Raw genomic sequence first — 21,028 nt, 5'->3', positions numbered from 1 at the left:
GTGAGAAAGGAGGACGGACAAAAGGTTGGGAACCAGGATCTTGGCTAGGAACCAAAAGGTTGCACTCGTAGGGAGGCATTTTCATCCAGCTGGCAGGAGGGCAACTCAGGTTGTTGATGAGCCATAAGCTGGACCCAGTTCTGCTGAGGCCAACCCTGGAGGGGAAACAAAAATACATCCCCTTGATTTTGAGCATATTGGCCCTCATTTAGAAATTTCAGGCAAGACCAAGCCGATGATCCACTGTATGACAATATTAGAAGGGAGGTAGTTGAGGTGACTGGGGTACCAGTGGAGGGGAAACACAAAGGCTCAGGGCCATGCTTCATGATAAAGAGGGACCTGTTATATAGAGTAGTCCAAATGCAAGAGCAAGAAGTGGAGCAGCTCCTGGTGCCTTGAAGACACCAGAGAGCAGTGCTGGACCTCGCTCATAGCCATTTTTTTGGAGGGCATCTGGGGATAAAGAAAACCCTTGACCGAATCCTATGAAGGTTCTTTTGGCCAGGAGTTTATATTGAGATCTGACAATGTTGCTCTTCCTGCCCAGAATGTTGATTACATGGCCCATGACCGCACATAAGTGCCCTTCTGGTACCTCTGCCAATTATTGAAGTCCCATTTGAGAGGATAGCCAGGGACCTGATAGCCCACTGGAGAAGTCAACTCAAGGCCATCAGTGCTTGCTCGCTCTTCTAGACTATGCCATCCGATACCCAGAAGCCATACCCCTCCATAACATAATGTCTAAGACCATAGTGAAATAATTAAGTCAAATTTTTTCTAGGGTAGGGATACCCAAAGAGATCTTAATGGATCAAGGAACCGCCTTTGTGTCAAAATTGATGAAGGACCTGTGTGCAATGCTCCACATACAGGCCCTACAAATGTCAGTCTACCATCCACAGACTGATGGCCTCGTCAAATGCTTTAATAGGACTCTGAAGAGCATGATAAGGAAAGTGGTGAGCCGGGACGGGAAGAACTGGGATACCTTCCTACCTCACCTGATGTTTGCCATAAGGGAAGTTCCCAAAACATCCACAGGGTTCTCCCCCTTTGAGCTGCTATACGGTCGCCATCTCCACGGCATACTGGACATTGCCAAGGAGGACTGGGAAGAACAGCCTAACCAGAGGAGAGATGTTATTGAACACGTGATACAGTTGCGGCACAGGATAGCCCAGGTCACCCCCACAGTGCGGGAACACATGGAGAAAACACAAAAGGCCAAACAGACCTATTACAATCGCCAGGCGAAGGTCTGGAAGTTTCAGACAGGTGATCGGGTAATGGGGCTGATGCTCACAGCTGAAAGCAAGCCCCAGGCCAGATGTCAGGGGCCACACGAAATAACAGAAGCCTTTTTTTTTGGGGAGGGGGTCAATTATAAGGTTCGACAGCCAGATCACCAGAAGCCGGAGCAGATCTACCATGTCAACATGTTGAAACCCTGGCAGGACAGAGGATCTTATGTGATCACCCTAGAGACCCAAGAAAACAAACCACTGGGGCAAGTAAGAATATCCCCTGAATTGACCCCTGAACAACAGGCAGAAGTCACCAATATGGTTTAGCAAAACCATAATGTATTCTTGAAGAAGCCAGGCAGAACCACTGAAACTCATCATCCTATCATCACGGACCCCAGAGTAAAGGTGAATGTGAAGCCATACTGGATCCCAGAGGCAAAAAGAGAGGAGACTAGGACCAAAGTTAAGAGTATATTGGAGCTAGGAATCATTTGAGGAGTCCCATAGTCAGTGGTCCAGTCCAATCATTCTGGTACCTAAGCCAGATGGCGCCATGAGATTCTGCAGTGACTTCCAGAAATTAAATGAGGTGTCACAGTTCGATGCCTTTATCCTATACCTCGGGTAGATGAGCTAATCGACCAGTTGGGAAAAGCACGATTCCTTTCCCACCCTCGACCTGACCAAAGATTATTGGCAAATCTCTCTGGCCAAGGAAGCCAGAGAGAAGACTGCTTTTTCTACACCAGAAAGATTGTACCAATATACTCTCCTCCCTTTTGGATTACACGGGGCTTCTGCAGCCTTCCAGTGGCTCATGATTAAGCTGTTACATCCACATGCCAAGTATGCGGCTGCTTACCTCAACAATGTGGTCATACGTAGCTCAAACTGGGAGACGCACCTAGAAAAGGTGGAGGCAGTATTGGATACCCTGAGGGATGCAGGTCTCACTACAAATTCCTCCAAATGTGCAATAGGGCTAGCTGAAGCCAAATACCTTGGTTACATCATCGGAAGGGGTGTAGTGAAGCCTCAACTGAATAAGTTAGAGCAATACAAAGTTGGCCCCGACCAGTCTGGAAGAAACAGATCAGAGCATCTCTGGGAATAGTAGGGTACAACAGGCAATTCATTCCCCACTTTGCTACCAGAGCGTACCCGTTGACAAACCTGATAAAAGCCAGAGGCCCAGAATAGTGAAGTGGACCAGTGCTGCTGAAGAAGCATTTACAGATCTGAGGACCGCCCTCTGTAGTAATTCAGTAGTAGTAACGCCAGACTTTGAGAAAGAGTTTGTGCTACAAACGGATGCCTCTGAGGTTGGAGTGGGAACCGTACCTTCTCAAATGCTAGGAGAGGAAGAACATCCAGTCCTATTCCTTAGTAGGAAACTCCTGTACAGAGAACAAAGGTATGCCGTGGTAGAGAAGAAATGCCTTGCTGTCAAGCGGGCCATGGAAACTCTATGCTACTACCTACTCAGACGGTGTCCATAGGGAAGACACCCCAAACCCAGTGCCTGTTTAGGGAAGGACTGACACCCCGGGACCAGTAACAGGACAACACCTGCCCAGTGAGGGGCCCTTTTTGTTTCAGTGCGTTACAGACTTTTTCCTTTTCTTCGACAGAGAAGCACTCCTCAGGCCTGCCCTGAGGCCTACCGGGAAGGCTCTGAGAAACAAACCCCAAAGAGGGAAGACAGATACACTCCAGAGTGGAGGGGGAGCTGATTTACCCCAGGCCCTGGTGAGGCAGAAGGGGTGCCTTGCCACAGTGTGCAGGTGAATGAAAGCTACTCCAGCCATTGGTCTGCACTTGCAGTATTACTAATGCCAAGCATTCAGAAATCATTAGTTGCCCTTCACAAAAATAATAAGATTTGCATAAGAACCATGCATTTTTAAAAATACTAATTTTGTGGTTCTTTTGATTTGATATTGGGCTGTATTAGTAGGAGCATTGCCAGCAGAATGAGGGAAGTGATTATTCCCCTCTATTCAGCACTTGCGAGGCCACACCTGGAGTATTGCATTCAGTTTTGGGCCCCCCACTACGGAAGGGATGTGAACAAATTGGGGAAAGTCCAATGGAGGGCAATGAAAATGATTAGGGGGCAGAGGCAGGTGACTTAGAATCATAGACTATTAGGGTTGAAAGAGTCCTCAGGAGGTCATCTAGTCCAATCCCCTGGTCAAAGCAGGACCAACACCAACTAAATCATCCCAGCCAGGGCTTTCTCAAGCTGGGCCTTAAAAACCTCCAAGAATAGCGATTCCTCTACCACCTTATGAGAAGAGGCTGTGGGAACTGGGCTTATTTAGTCTGCAGAAGAGAAGAGTGAGGGGGGATTTGATAGCAGCCTTCTACTGTCTGAAGGGGGGTTACAAAGAGGATGGAGCTTGGCTGTTCTCAGTGGTGGCAGATGATAGAACAAGAAGCAATGATCTCAAGTTGCAGTTGGGGAGGTCTAGGTTGGCTATTAGGAAACACTATTTCATTAGGACAGTGGTGAAGCACTGGAATCGGTTACCTAGGGAGGTGGTGGAATCTCCATTTTTAGAGGTTTTTAAGGTCAGGCTTGACAAAGCCCTGGCTGGGATGATTTAGTTGTGGTTGGTCCTGCTTTGAGCGGGGGATTGGACTAGATCAGTGGTCTCCAAACTTTTTTGATCACACACCTCTATCAGTAAAAAATTTTTGAGCACACGCCCCCTGCCGCGCTGAAGCAAAAAAAAAAAGCACTTCTCCTGCCACGCACCCCCAAGGATCCTCTTGCGCACATCCTGGGGTGCATGCACCCCACTTTGGAGACTACTGGACTAGATGACCTTCTGAAGTCTCTTCCAACCCTAATATCCTATGATTCTATGATCTTCTAGTGTTTGAGCCTTTAGCGGCGGGGGGTCACTTTTTCAAGCTTTTTTCTAAAGCTGTGATGACTAGAAACTTGTGTTTTAATCAAAGCTGAGATACTCATAATCAAATGACTCCAGAAGCTATGGATTTAAGAAAATCACCAAAGGTCAAGATAGTCTCAATAAAATCTCTATAGTTGGCTACAGTGTAGTAGCCTCTGCAGTGCAATTCTGTAGCTGCTCTGTAGCTGGGGAAATTCTTTCCTTCTGTCCCCACTCCCCAACTCATCTACTCAGCACCCAGTTGATTTAGGTGGTCCGGATGCTGTCCTCTGAAGCCTTCTGAAATGTCCAAATTCATAGGTTTATACCAGTAATGTGTGAAGCTTTTGAAATGCATCTAAGAGGTTATTCAAAATGTATTCTAATTACCAGTATCTGAACCTTTTGAGGAGGTCTATCTGTCTGCAGTCATGGCCTAAAACTCTTCCCCCAAGAATTGACAGTTTTTCCTCATCTCTAAATAAACCCATTAACTTGATTTAAGCCTATCTGAGCTAGATTTTTTTGAACCTACTTCTTGAATTCTCTGAGAGGCATCTTCCAAATCTTTTCTTCAAAATATGCAGTACTAGTAGTACTGTGTAACTCCCTTAAAGGGTCCTGGAGTGCTGACTAAGCAGCCTCATTGCAGTAGTAGCTGATTCATGTAATAGTTTTTGTAGACTATTGGAGGGCAATTGGAGGGGTAAGGGGCTTGGTAATAGGATACTAAGCCTTTCACTTCTATCCCAGTACACATTCAGAGTGTCAAAGCTTTTTAACATCTGATAACTGCTTAATGGTCTATGTAGGGGACCACGTGAAGCCTTAGGAAGGGGGAAGAGTTCTGGAGAGATGACTGATCCCTGAAAATCTCTCTTTCATCTGGACAGGGATGATCTACATACAGAAGAATCCCTTTTTGTGTACCTCTTGAAAACATAAGTTGGGCCAGTATTAAGTGTTGTATGCAGTTTGCAGGTGTGTTGAGTGCAGGAGTACATTAAAGGGCATTTGGAATGCTTGAACACCTCACCCCCACTCACAGCATAACCTCCTCCCTGCAGTGTGAAGTAATTGGCATAGAGTAGATTCTGTGAGAGATGGATTACCACACACATTTATGTGGCAATTAGATTTTATTATTTAGTATTTAGCATGCACCACCAACTTTCCCTCATAGTACATTGGACAAACAGATTGCTTTAGTTTTTAATCTGCTTAATCTCTGTCGATACTGATGCCTTCCACTTCCTCTTCCTAACAAAATATTAAAGTCAGGAGAAGTACTATCACTGGGGTTGTCAGTTCTCTTTGGTGTGTTTTATTCAGGGCCAGCTCCAGGCACCAGTGAAGGAAGCAGGTGCCTGGGGCGGCCAATGGAAAGGGGCGGCAGTGCGTCCATTGTCAGGGCGGCATGTCCCAAGCAGCAGCGGTGGCACTTCGGCGGCAGCTCACTTGGCCCATTCCAGATCAGTGGCAATTCGGCGGCGGGTCCTTCGCTCACTGTCTTGCTCCTCGGCAGCACTTTGGCAGCAGCTCAATCGGGTTATTCATTTTTTTTCCACCACTTGGGGTGGGGAAAAAAGCTGGAGCCGGCACTAGTTTTATTGTATCCGTTTCTTGTATCAGAATCTGATATTTAAGAGCTGGATTCTGGCTTTAGGTGCATTCTTGATCAAAGTTGCTAAGCTGCACCATGCCAAGAGTAGTCCTGAGAGACATTGTGACTTAGACACCCCTCTCCCTAGCACTCCCTTTACTCTATTCAAAACTCAACTGCTACAATCATCTTCCTTCTCATGTTTCTGACCACTTAGCTCCACCCCCTTTTTAGAATAGTTTCTGTGAAATGTGAAGTTTTTATCCAACATAAATAGGTTTACTCTACAGCAGTGAGTTGGGTGAGAAAATTCAGCAGGGAGGGGAAACGACATAGCAGCAGCACAAGGGGGACAGTGGTAGATAGCACAGCAGGTGCAGCAAAGATATGAAGTGGTGGATGGCAGAAGAGGAGACTGAAGACTGGTGAGGAAAGTCCACAAGGCAGCAGGTAGTGGGTAGCACAGTATGATCAGGGGAGTTGGAAAAAAGTGGAGCAGCAGGTCTGAGGAGTTTTACCTCTAATCTGGAATATGACATACTGTCAAATTAGAAGCAAAAGAATCTGCACTATGCTTCTTCTCATTGTGCCCATCAAAACTTCTAAAACTCTGGCACCTAACTCATCTATTTGCCTTTGGTGTATGACATAGTGTTCAAAGCTCCCATGAATATTAAAAAGAATGAGTAGTGTCAGTCAAGGGGGAGGAATATCATTGATAAATTCTCTTGATAAGCAGATCTGTAATCTGTGCTATATGCTGAAAAGGAATGAAGATATAGAGAGAGCCCAGTAAACAACCACATGGAAGCATTTTTCCTCATGATAGAGGGTATGGAAGGCACAGTGGAAGACATCCTCTGTGCTATGAGCAGCAGATCTCAGCCAACCTTGTATTACGGATGGGACGGAAATGAGCCAGGCAATAGGGCTGAGGGCATATATTTCCCCCAAAGAGAGTGACATTCTAACCCAGGTTCACTCCTGTAATTACACAGTTCTAGTCCTGTAAATACATATAACCTCTTTGCCTTTTTTTGTTAGCAGTGTGGAAAGTGTGGAAGAAGGCAGCACCTGACACAGTGCACAACTGGTAGTATCCCAAAGCACTTGAAAGAGCAAATAATTCAGTGAAAACTATCCAAAAACTCTGGCAGTGAAGTTGTCCTTTCCATTTGCAGTTGCTAAGGTGAAGGGTTTTGGAGCTGCTGGAATTTGCACTTACAAGAGAGGAAATATCCCAAAGACCTTACTTTTCTTCCCAAAAGTGTCCCATTGACCATACAAGATACAAGTTCCTATGTGATACTAATAATAAAGTCTCACAGGTGACAAAAAGTGGGCCTAAGCCACCACACTGTGTGCTTTTCCTCTTCTCTCGATAACTTGTCTGGTAGCAGACTGAGTTCATCCTCTCATGGAACTAACATGAAGCAGGTTTGTGAACAAGGGACACATTATATTGCAGGGGTGGTGTAACACGGTCACACCTTTTAAGTCTGGAGCAGGTGAGTGGCCTAGGGAATGGCAGAGGCAAATGCTGGAAGAGAAGATTTGGTCCCAGGGTAATAGTGTCTGAAGATGGAAAAAAACAACAGTACCCTGCCATGGGCAGGTTTGAAAAGCCTCATGCTACAATGCATGTGCTGTGGAGGCTGTGGACATAACTTAGATCGGGGTAGGCAACCTTTGAGAAGTGGTATGTCGAGTCTTCATTTATTCACTCTAATTTAAGGTTTTGCGTGCCGGTAATATATTTTAACGTTTTTAGAAGATCTCTCTCTATAAGTCTATAAACTATTGTATGTAAAGTAAACAAGTTTTTTAAAATGTTTAAGAAGCTTCATTTAAAATTAAATTAAAATGCAGATCTTATCAGTTTAGTGCAGTGGTTCTTAACCTGGGGTGCACGCACCTCCTGGGGCAGGGCCGGTGCAAGGATATTTTGTGCCCTAGGCGAAACTTCCACCTTGCCGTCCCCCTCCCTCCCCACATCGGTTCATTGAGGGTCAAATCCCAACTAGCGTTTATAGACTCCAGGGGCCAGCTGTGCCCACTGCCCTCTGCCGCTCAGGGGTTCCATCCCCCGGCTCCTGTCAGCCGGGATCCCAGCTGCCGGACCGCTCAGCCCGCTGCCAGTCTGGGGTCCTGACCCTCCCCACGTACAGTGGGTACCTACCTTCTTCCTGTTTCTGGCCCATTCTCTTCCTCTCTCTGCACTGAGCTGAGGGTGGGAGGGCACTGAGCACAGGGTCAGGGGTGAAGGGTCGGGCCAGGAGCTAAAATGAGGGAGGGGACTCAGGGTTGGGGCAGGAGGCTCGGATGTGGGGCACTTACCTGAGCAGCTCCCATTTGATGCGAGGGAATGTGGGGGAGAGGTGCAGGAGCTCCTGTTTGGTGCTCCAGGTGGGGATGGGGATGAGGCGGCCCAGAAGCGCGGACCCCACGGCTTACCGTGCCGGGAGAGTGGGGCCATTTGCCCACCTCATGCACACGGCTATGTTTCTGGTCCCTGCCCCCACGGGGGGAGTGGAGGGCAGAGGAGAGCGAGCTGGGCTGGGCAGGATTTTTAATGGCATGCTGAAGTCCCAGCAGGCTCCAGCATGCCATTAAAAATCAGCTCGCGTGCCATAGGTTGCAGACCGCTGATCTATGTTTTATTGGGTTTTGTGGAAAGCCTGGTGAACATTCCATTTTTTGGAGACTGGACTTTTCCTGCAGTGCATCCCAATGCCCTTGATCTGCTTTTCTCATTTTGATTGCTTGGTGGAAAGAAATGTCAAGTGTAATAGGCTTGATTATTTCGAAACACTTGATGCACTACAGCAGTGCACTGTGTGAAAAGCATGCCCAACACCATGGCACATGAAAGACTCGGAGACATGCCATTGTATTTTCATATTGCACATCAAGGAATCAGAGAAGTATGTGTGTCATGCCTTCAGATTCCCCCAGTCTAAATCCATGCCTAGTTGTGTCTTTCTGGAAGAGTAAAGCCAAAATAATGCAGTCTCACAACATTCTCTTCAATAACTGCAGCAATAATTTTGGACAGAGTGACACTGGAAACAAGAAAGAGAAATTTCCTCTCTAATGAGGGAGGAAATCAAAACAATGGCTGGGAATATAGTTGAAAATCAAGAGCACAAAAAAGGATGAAAGGAAAGATGTTCACAGATATATCCATCACTGTCTCTGAGTCCTATGCAACACCATCCAAAAATGCTCCAGGAACGACTTCTTTATTTTGGTCTAATGAAGACACAAGCTGTGGTTCCTGTTGAATCTTCATTGCCTGTTTCTCTATAGTTGGAACCACATCTGAACGAACAATATTATTCACCCAAAATAATGAGGCTTTCCTTGGCACAATAAGAAAAAGGTATTGCCAGCAGTGAGTAAAGTTGCAATACAATATCTTAGCTACCTGCCCTCAAATATCTGCTCTGTCTACTCTGATCACATTTTATATGCTACTGGCACTTTTATGAGGCAATGACTACAGGAATTCTCTCTCTACAAGTAATTGGAAGACAATGATGTTCATAAAAATCAACAAATAGCCTTTGCCCTCAAGAGCACGTGATATAGAAGGTCTTGGCTGATGACTGATTCACAGGGGAGAAGCGATGGATGTGTCATTGAGAGAATGCTAGAATCATTTACTAAAATCACTAAAAAGGGATGTGGGCCACTCTGTCCCAAAGTTTTATTTTAAATTTCATTGGTTCAGCCTTCGCAACTCTTTTGGTTTCAACGCTGAACAAGTGCAGCAAATTAAAAAGATCATGGGTGGAGGACGAGGGATGGGAAGGGGGAATTGTGTGTAAGTTGTTTACTAGGTGAACATTAGCAACATTTGTTTCTGTATCACTTATGTGATGTAGTGGTTATGTATCATTTTTTCCATAGCAGTTTGATACAAATAATTTAAAAAATAAACTCAGAAGCTTGATTGATTTATTAAGCAGTAAATCTTAACTCTCGTCTCAGTATATGCACCAAAGGCTCTAGTCAACTACAAATAAAATCAGTGGAAAAACTTTCATTGACTTCAGTGAGAATTAGATTTGGCCCTAAAGGAGGTTTTCTTTGCCATCATTGTGGTATCCCTGACCCTGCAACATTACTCTTAACACCACCTGTACTACTGGCAATGTCTTCCTTTACTCTTTTTCCTTTACTGCTTTCCTCTGCAGCTTGTAATATACATGTCCTCTAGAAATACTGGTACCTATTTATTGTACTGAATCAGAGGATTCAAAAAAGACATGGAAATGATCATGCTGATGAACCAGGAATGAGATGCCTCTTGAATATTGATTTTTATAATAGAAATGGAAAAGGGGAATTATGAGGTTGAGGAATATGTTCCCCTGCTTGTGGACCTCTTCCTCCAAGCATGCCTGGGTAACACAAAAGGAATCCCCTTTTTTTCTACCCTTTGCCTCCTTCTTTTCTTACTTTGCTACTTCTCTGTCCTTATATGTCCTTTCCAGGATGTTAGTTTGAATTCTTTTTTTTTAAATTAAAAATGTCAAGATGAATTTGAAGACAGTACAGGAGTACAGGTGAAAAAATCAAAATAACTCTAGGAGGAAAACAAATTCCGGAAAAAAAAAAGAGAGAAACCTTTTGCTTCAGGAAAATTATGGTGATTAACTTTGTAACTTAAGAAATAATGTCTCTCTTTTGTGAATGTGTTTGTTTTCCAGATGTTAAAAAAAGAAAGAAAATAAATGGAAATGAAGTTGGTTAATTATAGGCAACCCATGAAGGACTCTAACATTTGTAGTAATAATAGGGTTTACTTTGGGTAGGCTGCAGCCAGTAGAAGGTGTCCAGATCTTTTATCATTGAAGAGATAAGTCATTCCTTCCATTGAGGGCAGTAGTTCACATAGACAATGTGCAGGCAAATAAACAGACACAAATTTAGAGCCAGTTCCTCCAAGTGCTCAGATCATGTAACTCCCATTGAAGTCCATGGAAGTTATGTGTATGGGGAGCATGCAGGAGGAAGGCCCATAGTAGGTGATCATATGTAGCCAGAGATATTTAGCATGAATGTCTTGTGTAGAGAGTTTACAATTCATTGTAAGCAAGAGAAAAGCAGGTGTAAGAGAGTTTGGAGCATGCTCTGCTGATCCTGCTAATCTCTTTCAGTAGACACAGGGCTAAATTCTCCTCTGATTTACTCATCCTGTAACCCCCAGTGGTGTTTACTGCATATACTTGATTTCATTTTCTGATGGATTGAATAATGTAGAGAATCTAATTGCCACTTGTGAATGTGGAACTGAAGCCCTCATGGAAAATAAAGGGGATGGGGGGACGAGGCTATGAAAATGGCTCTCTCTCTTTTTCAGTGGAAAATATGAACAAGTCATGAAGAAACAAGTCACAAAGAAACAACAACAAAAATGCTTTTTTTTTCAAACATTTAGGGCTAGATTATATCCAAATAATACAACTTCTAGTAGAGAGTGAGACTTCATTGTGCCACTACAAGAGCATAACATCAACAAATTACAGCTCCTGGATCTTATATAATGAATTGTCAGTTCTCCTGGCCCCTAGAGCACTGAGGGGAGAAGCAAGATTTTCCCTTCTCCTTCATACAATCATAGAAGATTAGGGTCAAAGAGACCTCAGGAGATCATCTAGTCCAACCCCCTGCTCAAAGAAGGACCATCCCCAACTAAATCATCCCAACCAGGGCTTTGTCAAGCCAGGTCTTAAAAACCTCTAAGGATGGAGATTCCACCACCTCCCTAGGTAACACATTCCAGTGCTTCATCGCCCTCCCAGTGAAATAGTATTTCCTAATATCCAACCTAGACCTCCCCCACTGCAACTTGAGATGATTGCTTCTTGTTCTGTTATCTGCCACCACTGAGAACAGTGGAGCTACATCCTCTTTGGAACCCCCCTTCAGGTAGTTGAAGGCAAATCCCCCTTCACTCTTCTCTTCTGTAGACTAAATTTCCTCAGCCTCTCCTGGTAAGTGATGTGCCCCAGCCCCCTGATCATTTTTGTTGCCCTCTGCTGGGCTCTCTCCAATTTGTCCCACATCCTTTCTGTAGTAGGGGGCCCAAAACTAGATGCAATACTCCAGATGTGGCTTCACCAGTGCTGAATAGAAGGGAATAATCACTTCCCTTGATCTGCTGGCCGTGCTCCTACTAATGTAGCCCAATATGCTGTTAGCTTTCTTGGCAACAAGGGCACACTGCTGACTAATAAGACAGCTTCTCATCCGCTGTAATTCCCAGGTCCTTTTCTGCAGAAATGCCACTTAGACAGTGGGTCCCCAGCCTGTAGTGGTTTATGAGATTCTTCTATCCTAAGTACAGGACTCCACTTGTACTTGTTGAATCTCATCAGGTTTCTTTTGGCCCAATCCTCTAATTTGTTTAGGTCACTCTGAACCCTATCCCCACCCTCTAGCATATCTCTCTCTCTCCTCAGTTTAGTGTCATCTGCAAACTTGCTGAGGGTACAATCCATCCCATCTTCCAGATCATTAATAAAGATGTTGAACAAAACCAGCACCAGGACCGACCCCTGGGGCATTCCTCTTGTTACCAGCTGCCAGCTAGACATCAAGCCATTGATTGCTACCCATTGAACCCAACGATCTAGCTAGTTTTCTAGCCACCTTATAGGCCATTCATCCAATCCATGCTTCTTTGACTTGCTGGCAACAATATTGTGGGAGACCATATCAAAAGCTTTCCTACCCATTTGCTCTTGTTTAGTGTGTTTGGGGAGAGAAGGGGGAGGGGCTGGGGTGAAAGTGAACATACAGTGCCCCTTATTCTTTTGTGCTCAAGCTGAAGCTTCAGTGGCCATATGTGGGCATGAGGGGAGTTATACGTTTCCCTTCTGACTGTGTCTGAGCATGTCATCTTGAGTCAAAATCTAACCCACAGAGCTAGTCCAAATTACCCATCTCAACTATTTTTGACAGCAAGTGGCCTATTTTCTAAAGAAAAAAAGCAATTTCTTTTAAAAATGTTTCTTCCATAGAAAACCAAAAATAACACATTCCTGGAAAATTTTATTTCCCCTTTTCTTTCCCTTTCTCCACATCTTCTTCCCCTTTTTGACAGCAGAAAAGACGGGATGGGTGCAAAATCCCAAAGGCCATAAAAGCCTTCAGGTTTTGTTTTCTGAGAATTTTTTTTATCACATGTTGTTTTAATGAAAATGAATCAGGGAATTAAAAATCCAAAAATTCCTGAAAACAATCTTTTTTTTTTTTACCAGCTCTATCCTTAGTAAATATTTTACTTTTATTTTCCATCAGTTTTGTCAGGGAAGAGAAATATTTTTTGCCTAGTTAATATAGTGAAAAGTGAACTAGGAAAACAAGTTGAGATAAAATAAAGATGAACCATAGCCCTCATCCAGAACTAGAACAGAAACCTAAACCAAATATGTCTTGATGTTTGGAAAAAGTTCAGTCAATATTTTTAAAAAGTATATATTTTATATCCTTTTTTACTTTTGAGAACAGAACAGAAATATGTAAATATTACCAAATATAGCAAGCATATGGTTTAAAGTAGAGCTGGTCCAAACTTAAAATTTACATCCAATGGGAAATTTTGATTTAACAGAAACTGCATTTTCCACAGAAAAAAATATGTAGCGGAAATATTCCCAAACAGCTCCACTATTACCGATGCAACAATATACAGGCAATAATTGGAATACAATGAGTAAGCTTGTTTGAATAAGAATTTGAGCCTGAATTTTCAACAAAAGCTGTTTGTCTAAGTCTCTCATCTTTAGGTAGCCTTCTAACTAGAGATGGGCAAAATATCCTGGTTTTATTTGTTATTAATATTTTCAAGGGTTTTTAATGGTAAAAAAGTTAATATTTTTCAAACAAAGCAATGTTTGAAGAAAATTTTCCAAACAAACTCTCCAACTGGTCAGCACACAAAAAATTACCTCTTCCTCCATTTTTAATGGCAAATAAAATAAATGTCAACTAGGGTGACCAGATGTCCCAATTTTATAGGGACAGTCCCAATTTTGGGGTTTTTTTATATTGACTCCTATTACTCCTCCCCATCCCGATTTTTCACATTTGCTCTTTGGTCACCCCAATGTTAACATAAAATATCTAAATCAGCTCTACTTCTTGCTTTCTGAGGCTCATCCATGAAGCCCTGTGCATGCTATTTTTTTTTTAAAAAGCAGTGTAGAAATAATATTATCACTCAGTATTTTGTGCTAAGTAATTTAACATGATTATTTTTTGAAATCACATCAATGTAGCTTAACTAATAGTACCACCTCGGGCATTTGATTCTGTTTTTTGTGGGGTTTGCAGACTTTCATATTCTAGTGCTAAAGCAGAGGTCACATTTTTCTTCAAATTCATTGTATCTGTGGTAGTGCCTGGTTTATGAACTCATCACTGGCTATCAAGTTCAATGGACTGGATTCTTTCTAGCAACTGGTTTTTATTTGTTTTGTTTGTTTGTCTTGTGCTTTAAGTAGCTGAGCATAGCTTTCTGCTGTTCTGAGAGTTTCTCAAGCATTATAGGAAATAATGTTCAGTGATTTGAAACCTACTGCTTCAGCTGATAAATTGTCCTCCTTTTGCAACTTAGGATATTTACTGTGCCTGGAAAGAGTTGCCTGTGGTTGCCACAGATTTTTTTTTCATGTCATCACAAACATATTTCCAATGTTCCTGTTTATGCAGGAAGTTACCGATGAGCAATGTAAGCTGTTTGATAAGTATGACAGCTTTTACAATGCTAACTATGGCATATTTTACAAAACACATTGTATGCTACTATGGTGATCCTAATCTTTTTAGAAGAATAGTCATGGCTATGAAGCTGTAATTAAACCATAAACCATTTCACCAGAAAAGTACACATCATTCTACATATATTCATGTTTCTGTGGGTCTTATGGTTAACTGAGGGAGCATCTTGCTGATGACTTCCAACACATATTTACAGGATAAATCTGAGCTTCTCTTCTTATACTGCTGCTATGACCTTGCATTGTAATAGTTATTCACCATAATTGGCCCTTGAATACATGATTTCATGTGACAGTGGACTGCCTTGCTTCAGAAACAGGTCTAGGCATTATTGGGATATCATCATATGGAATCAATATCTGTAAAGCTTTCAATGAATCAAAAGAAACTGGAAGGTTCTGCTTAGACAATGTAAACTTCTGTAGGTTTTATAGTAGCATGGAGAAGAATGTGAAATGAAAGAGGATAAAATTAATCTTTGTGCTATAGCTCTGGTATTTTGTTGACTTTCTTTTACCTTTCTGAAACTTCCCACTTTCAAGTCTACCATAATAAATTCAGAGACATTATATATATGTTAGACAACAATTGGCAGATCGGTACTTCAGAAAAACTCTTAGGGTTTAATTTTCAATGTATTTCACATGAGAAAAAGAACGAACATTTTTATTGTTTGCCTTATTTCCAGTGCAATGGACTGAAATGTACCAATTCCAGTCCTACTAAGGAAATAATTACTCCCTATTTGTGGGAATTTAGGAATTGCTATATCAGATCAGACCACTATTCTATTCTATTTGATGCCCTACCTTCAAGAGTTGACAACAGTTAATGCTCCAGAGGAAAGCAGTGTTGACTCTTCAAATCACCTAGCCATTTGAGATGGGGAGAGAATTTCTTCTTGAACCCCAGCAGGCAACAAGCTTATGTCCTGAAGCATTAGATTTAATGCTTCTTTTCTTAGTATACATTGCTATAGATATTGCTAATGTGAATAGGACTGGATGACTCAAAGGAGTAGTAATATGATACAAAGTACTTAATCTCTAGCTCACTTATTCATTCCAATTCAGGTTGACAGGCTGGTCCATAGTGACTAAAATTGTTAGTGTCTGAAAGACATTTGGTGATCTTTGGGAAATGAATTGTTGGTCTCAGTCCAATTCCCTATAGACAATCTAACAATCACTGTTACTGGCGTTAATTGGCTACCTTGCTGTCAGTCTCAGCAGAGACCAAAATTAGATGGGAATCGAAACTGAACTATTCCCAGCCCTATATGTCATCCTTCCATGTAAGGGCCAAGACACTTTGCTGAAGCATTCACTAGAACCTTTTGTATAGGATATAGGATTTCAGGTCTCAAAGACTCCCATATAAAGAAGCACTACAGTGTCCTTCAGCTGTGGTCAAAACCAGGGCCGGCTCCAGGCCCCAGCGCGCCAAGCGTGTGCTTGGGGCGGCATGCCTTGGGGGGCGCTCTGCCGGTTGCCGGGAGGGCGGCAGGCGGCTCCAGTGGACCACTCGCAGGTGTCCCTGCGGAGGGTCTGCTGGTCCTGCGGCTCCAGTGGAGCATCCGCAGGCACGCCTGCGGGACGTCCACCAGAGCCGCGGGACCAGCGAGCGGCAGAGCGCCTCCCATAATGTGTCGCCATGCTTGGGGCAGCGAGGTGGCTAGAGCCGGCCCTGGTCAAAACCACTATATCTTACACTAGTAATACAGGGGTATTCAGTGTGTATAATACTGTGGTATTCTTATAAGGTCTCTGAAATGCAACACCTTTCACTAGCACATAGTGTTATGTTATTTGGTTGGTTGGTTCTGAAATAGTCATAAATTATCTAGCTTCTTTTCAAACCTGGTCATATACTTAAGGCCAGAATCTCCAGTATGGTCTTTGCACTTTGTGATGTTCAGAAGTTTGGCCATAATTGGGTAGTGGAGAATTTCCCTTGTGGAGAGGAACTCTCTGGTGGTGTAAACCTGTTGGCGCAGTTCCTGTGCTAGACATACTACCCTCAACGCCAGTGTAAGGAGAATGGCAGGACAGGAAAAGGATCCTGGTAAAATGTGTATCTGCTACAACAAACTTCTACTGGTATATGGTCCTTCCCGTGATTAACTGATGCAAGAACCAGGCCAGCACAGCAAGTTACCCCTTTCCTTAACCCAAGTGGAGCCCAGATATAGGAGGTAATTGAGGCCTCTGATTCTATCTTTGTGGGGGGTTGTGTTAATCACAGTTAACTCAAGCGATTAACACAAAACAAATTAACTAGATTTTTAAAAAAATAGTTGTGATAAATCACAGTTTTAATCACACTGTTAAACCATAATAGAATACACATTTAATTTTATAAATATTTTGGATGTTTTTCTATATTTTCAAATATATTGATTTCAATTACAACACAGAATATAAAGTATACAGTGTTCACTTTATATTATTCTTTTTATTACAAATATTTGCACTGTGAAAAAGATAAACAAAAAAATAGTGTTTTTCGATTCACCTCATACAAGTACGATAGTGCAATCTCTTTATTGTGAAAATGCAACTTACAAATGTAGAACTTTTTTGTTACATAGCTGCGCTAAAAAACAAAACAATGTAAAACTTTAGAGTCGACAAGTCCACTCAGTCATAATTCTTGGTCAGCCTATCGCTAAGACAGACAAGTTAGTTTACATTTATGGGAGATAATGCTGCCTGCTTTTTATTTACAATGTCACCTGAAACTGAGAACAGGTGATCACATGGCACTGTTGTAGCCAACATTAAAGGTATTTTCATGCAACATATTCTAACCATTTTTATGCCCTTTCATACTTCTACTTGTACATTCTGAAGTGTGAATGCTCCCAGAGCGACTCATGAATCACAGAAAGAAAGGCGCCAGCCAAATCCCTCCAGCTCCCAACTTTGTACATCAGGAAAATACCATCTTGCACTGCTCAAGTCCCTTTCTTGAGCAATGCAAGTTTATTAACTGGTTCACCACTTCATCAATGGAAAGTGAATATACACCAGCCTTTGTAAACCTGAGCAGATTTACCAAGCTTTTCAGGCAAACTCATAGAATCATAGTATATTAGGGTTGGAAGAGACCTCAGGAGGTCATCTAGTCCAATCCCCTACTCAAAGCAAGACCAACACCAATGAAATCATCCCAGCCGGGGCTTTGTCAAGTCAGACCTTAAAAACCTCTAAGAATGGAGATTCCACCACGTCCCTAGGTAACACATTCCAGTGCTTCATCACTCTCCTAGTGAAATAGTGTTTCCTAATATCCAACCTAGACCTCCCTCACTGCAACTTGAGATGATTGCTTCTTGTTCTGTCTTCTGCCACCACTGAGAACAGCTGAGCTCCATCCTTATTGGACTCCACATTCAGGTAGCTGAAGGCTGTTATCAAATCCCCCTCACTCTTCTCTTCTGCAGACTAAATAACCCCAGTTCCGTCAGCCTCTCCTTGTAAGTCATGTGCTCCAGCCCCCTAATCATTTTTGTTGTCCTCCACTGGACTCTTTCCAATTTGTCCACATCCCTTCTGTTATGTGGGGACCAAAACTGGACGCAATACTCCAGGTGTGGCTTCACTAGTGCCAAAGAGAGGGGAATAATCACTTCCCTCGATCTGCTGTCAGTGCTTCTACTAATACAGCCCAATATGCCATTGACCTTCTTGGCAACAAGGGCACACTGCTGATTTATATCCAGCTTCTTGTCCACTGTAATCCCCAGGTCCTTTTCTGCAGAACTGCTGCTTAGCTAGTCAGTCCCCAGCCTGTATTGGTGCATGGGATCCTTCCTTACTAAGTGCAGGACTCTGCACTTGTCCTTGTTGAACCTCATCAAATTTCTTTTGGGGCAATCCTCCAATTTGTCTAGGTCATTCTGGATCCTATTCTTACCCTCCAGCATATTTACCTCTTTCCCCAGCTTAGTATCATCAGTGAACTTGCTGAAGGTGAAATTCATCCCATCGTCCAGATCATTAATAAAAATATTGAACAAAATCAGCCCCAGGACCAACATCTGGGCAAGCCACTTGATACCAGCTGCCAACTAGACATTGAGCCATTGATCACTACCCACTGAGCCCGACAATCCAGCCAGCTTTCTATCCACCTTATAGCCCATTCATCCAATCCATATTTTTTTTGACTCACTGGTAAAGATAAACAAGTCTATTGATTACAAAAGATAGATTTTAAGTGATTATAAGTGATAGGCAAAAGGCCAGAGATAGTTACCAAAGAAAACAAAATAAGCACACAATCTAAATCCTAAACCTGTAAGACACTAGGCATTTAGTATTTAGATCAAGCTGTTTTCTCACCCCGGTGGATATTACAGTTCATAATACACAGATTTCATCCTTGAAACCTGGGCCAGTCTCTAGTGTTGGAGTCTTCAGTCTTCTGAGCATTCTTGTTGCTTGCAGAGTAGGTGAGGAGAGGAGAAAAAGACAAGCATGGGGCCACTCTGTTCTTTTTTATACTCTTAGTCCATGTGCTTGGAGAACACAATTTCATGTATGTCTGGCTTTGCTGAGTCCAAGGTAAAGAAATATCCCCGATGTGTCTCCCATGAGTGAGTCATTGAATTGCAACTACTCTGGTAGCTGGTGATGTCTGTTTACCACTCACCTTGGCATTGGTTACTTCCTTTGTTGTCTCTGGAGAGCTGGTATGTGGGCGCTTCCCAAGCACACAGTGTTTTTTCTAGTGAAAACCATACAACACAAGTCTTATTATTTTATATGCATTAATGATATACATATTTAGATGGAACAGTGGGTTTCAGGTGATCATAATCTTTCCTGTGATACCGCACTTGGCAAGCTTTATATGCAATTTCACGATTATATAGATGAGGAATGTATGAGTTACAGGGCGCTCCCCTGAGGCATAGAGTGACACAGAAGTATTGTACAGTAGTTAGTTAAGGTACTAATCTAGGATTCTGGAGACCCAAGTTCAGTTCCATGTTCTATCACAGACTTCCTGTGTGACATTAGGACAGATACTCAAAGGTATTTAGGCTTCTATGTCCCATTGAAATTAATTGTAGTTAGGGGCCTAAGTACTTTTGAGGATCTGGGCCTGTGTTCTTCATCTGTAAAATGGGCACTTCCCTACCTCACAGGGTGTTATGAGGATAAATACATTATACACTGTGAGATGCTCAGATACTATGGTGATGAGGTCATGTAAGTACCTAAGAGTTTTATTAACTAATTATAAAACAGTGAGTAGTACTGGGATATAAGCTTGTTGGGACCAAGGACCTGTCTTATTCTACTTATCCTATGGCACAGAATACATAATAATCTTATAATATCGTGGTATTGTACTTGTAGCTGCAAGAAACAGACAAATATGCATCCTATTATATCCTTCATTGAGATATTAGAAAGTCTAAAAATCTAATAACATTAAGGTAACATCAGACCAGCAATGTATGTTTGTTTTCTTTATTTTCATTTTAAAAGATGGCTGTAAAAGACTCTAGGAACCCTTAAAACACAACTGGTACTGGAAAAAAAAATTAAGTAAAAACCTCACAGCATTAAAATTATTCAATTGGGAATTCTGGAAGTCAGCCTCCTACAAAAAAGCTTCTTTCCACACCTTCATTATTATTGAAAGCATACCTTCCACCCTCTCCAAAATCCCCAGTCACACATGTGTCTTTTGCAACATGCTTGGAATATCACCCAAATCAGGCTATTTTGGACCAAAGCTGGAGCAAGTTCAAGCATCCCAAAGCTCTCACTCAGAACACCATAGTAATGGTGTCTCCCTACAAAATGTCATTTAGAATGAGAGATTTAAGCAAACCAAAAGGCCTTCTAGCTCTCTTTTCTATGACTAATGTTTACTTCTGTTTAACAGGTGATTTGTATATTGGAGGAGTGGCGAAAGAAATGTATAAATCCTTACCAAAACTGGTACATGCAAAGGAGGGATTTCAAGGTTGCCTTGCATCAGTTGACTTAAATGGACGTCTGCCTGATCTGATCTCGGATGCCCTGTTTTGCAATGGGCAAATAGAAAGAGGATGTGAAGGTACTAAACATCATAGTAGTTTCATCATAAGTATTTCCAATATAAAGCAGTATTCTTATATCTTGTTGTGCAAGTGTTAGATCCATCCTGCTGAGTCCTGTTTATTTGTACTCTCTATATGATGGGTTTATATTTTACTTTGTGTAGTAGTGTACCATTTACTTGTGTAAAAGTGTACACAAGTTATATTCAGTTGGAGTATAACTTTTATACACTATTAATGAGGGTAGATGCCCCCGAGGGAGAAATGTATACCTACTCAACAAAGCACAGACTAACCTGAGAACATTAATTTACCTATTGAATAGAATCTGTAGATTCTGCTCTTGTTTAGTGACAAGCTGGTTTTCAAGTCTTTTGTTTGTTTGTGGCATATTTTATTTAATCATGGTAACAGTAAC

At 42.3% G+C, this 21,028-nt stretch overlaps 1 protein-coding gene across 15 annotated transcripts in view; it reads left to right on the top strand.

The window, feature by feature from the left end:
- The window catches only part of NRXN1 (neurexin 1), a 1,267,446-nt gene that overhangs the window by 651,969 nt on the left and 594,449 nt on the right, over positions 1-21,028 (top strand). For all 15 annotated transcript variants that reach the window (XM_050951741.1, XM_050951740.1, XM_050951749.1 and 12 more), the window contains one exon: positions 20,454-20,627. In XM_050951741.1, coding sequence (XP_050807698.1) covers positions 20,454-20,627 — 174 coding nt within the window. The remainder of the gene's footprint in view (positions 1-20,453; positions 20,628-21,028) is intronic.

This window comes from Gopherus flavomarginatus, chromosome 4 (assembly GCF_025201925.1).
Source record: "Gopherus flavomarginatus isolate rGopFla2 chromosome 4, rGopFla2.mat.asm, whole genome shotgun sequence".
Lineage (NCBI taxonomy): Eukaryota > Metazoa > Chordata > Testudines > Testudinidae > Gopherus > Gopherus flavomarginatus.
Note: the sequence above shows the minus strand (reverse complement) of the source record. Positions and strands in the feature narration are given on the sequence as shown.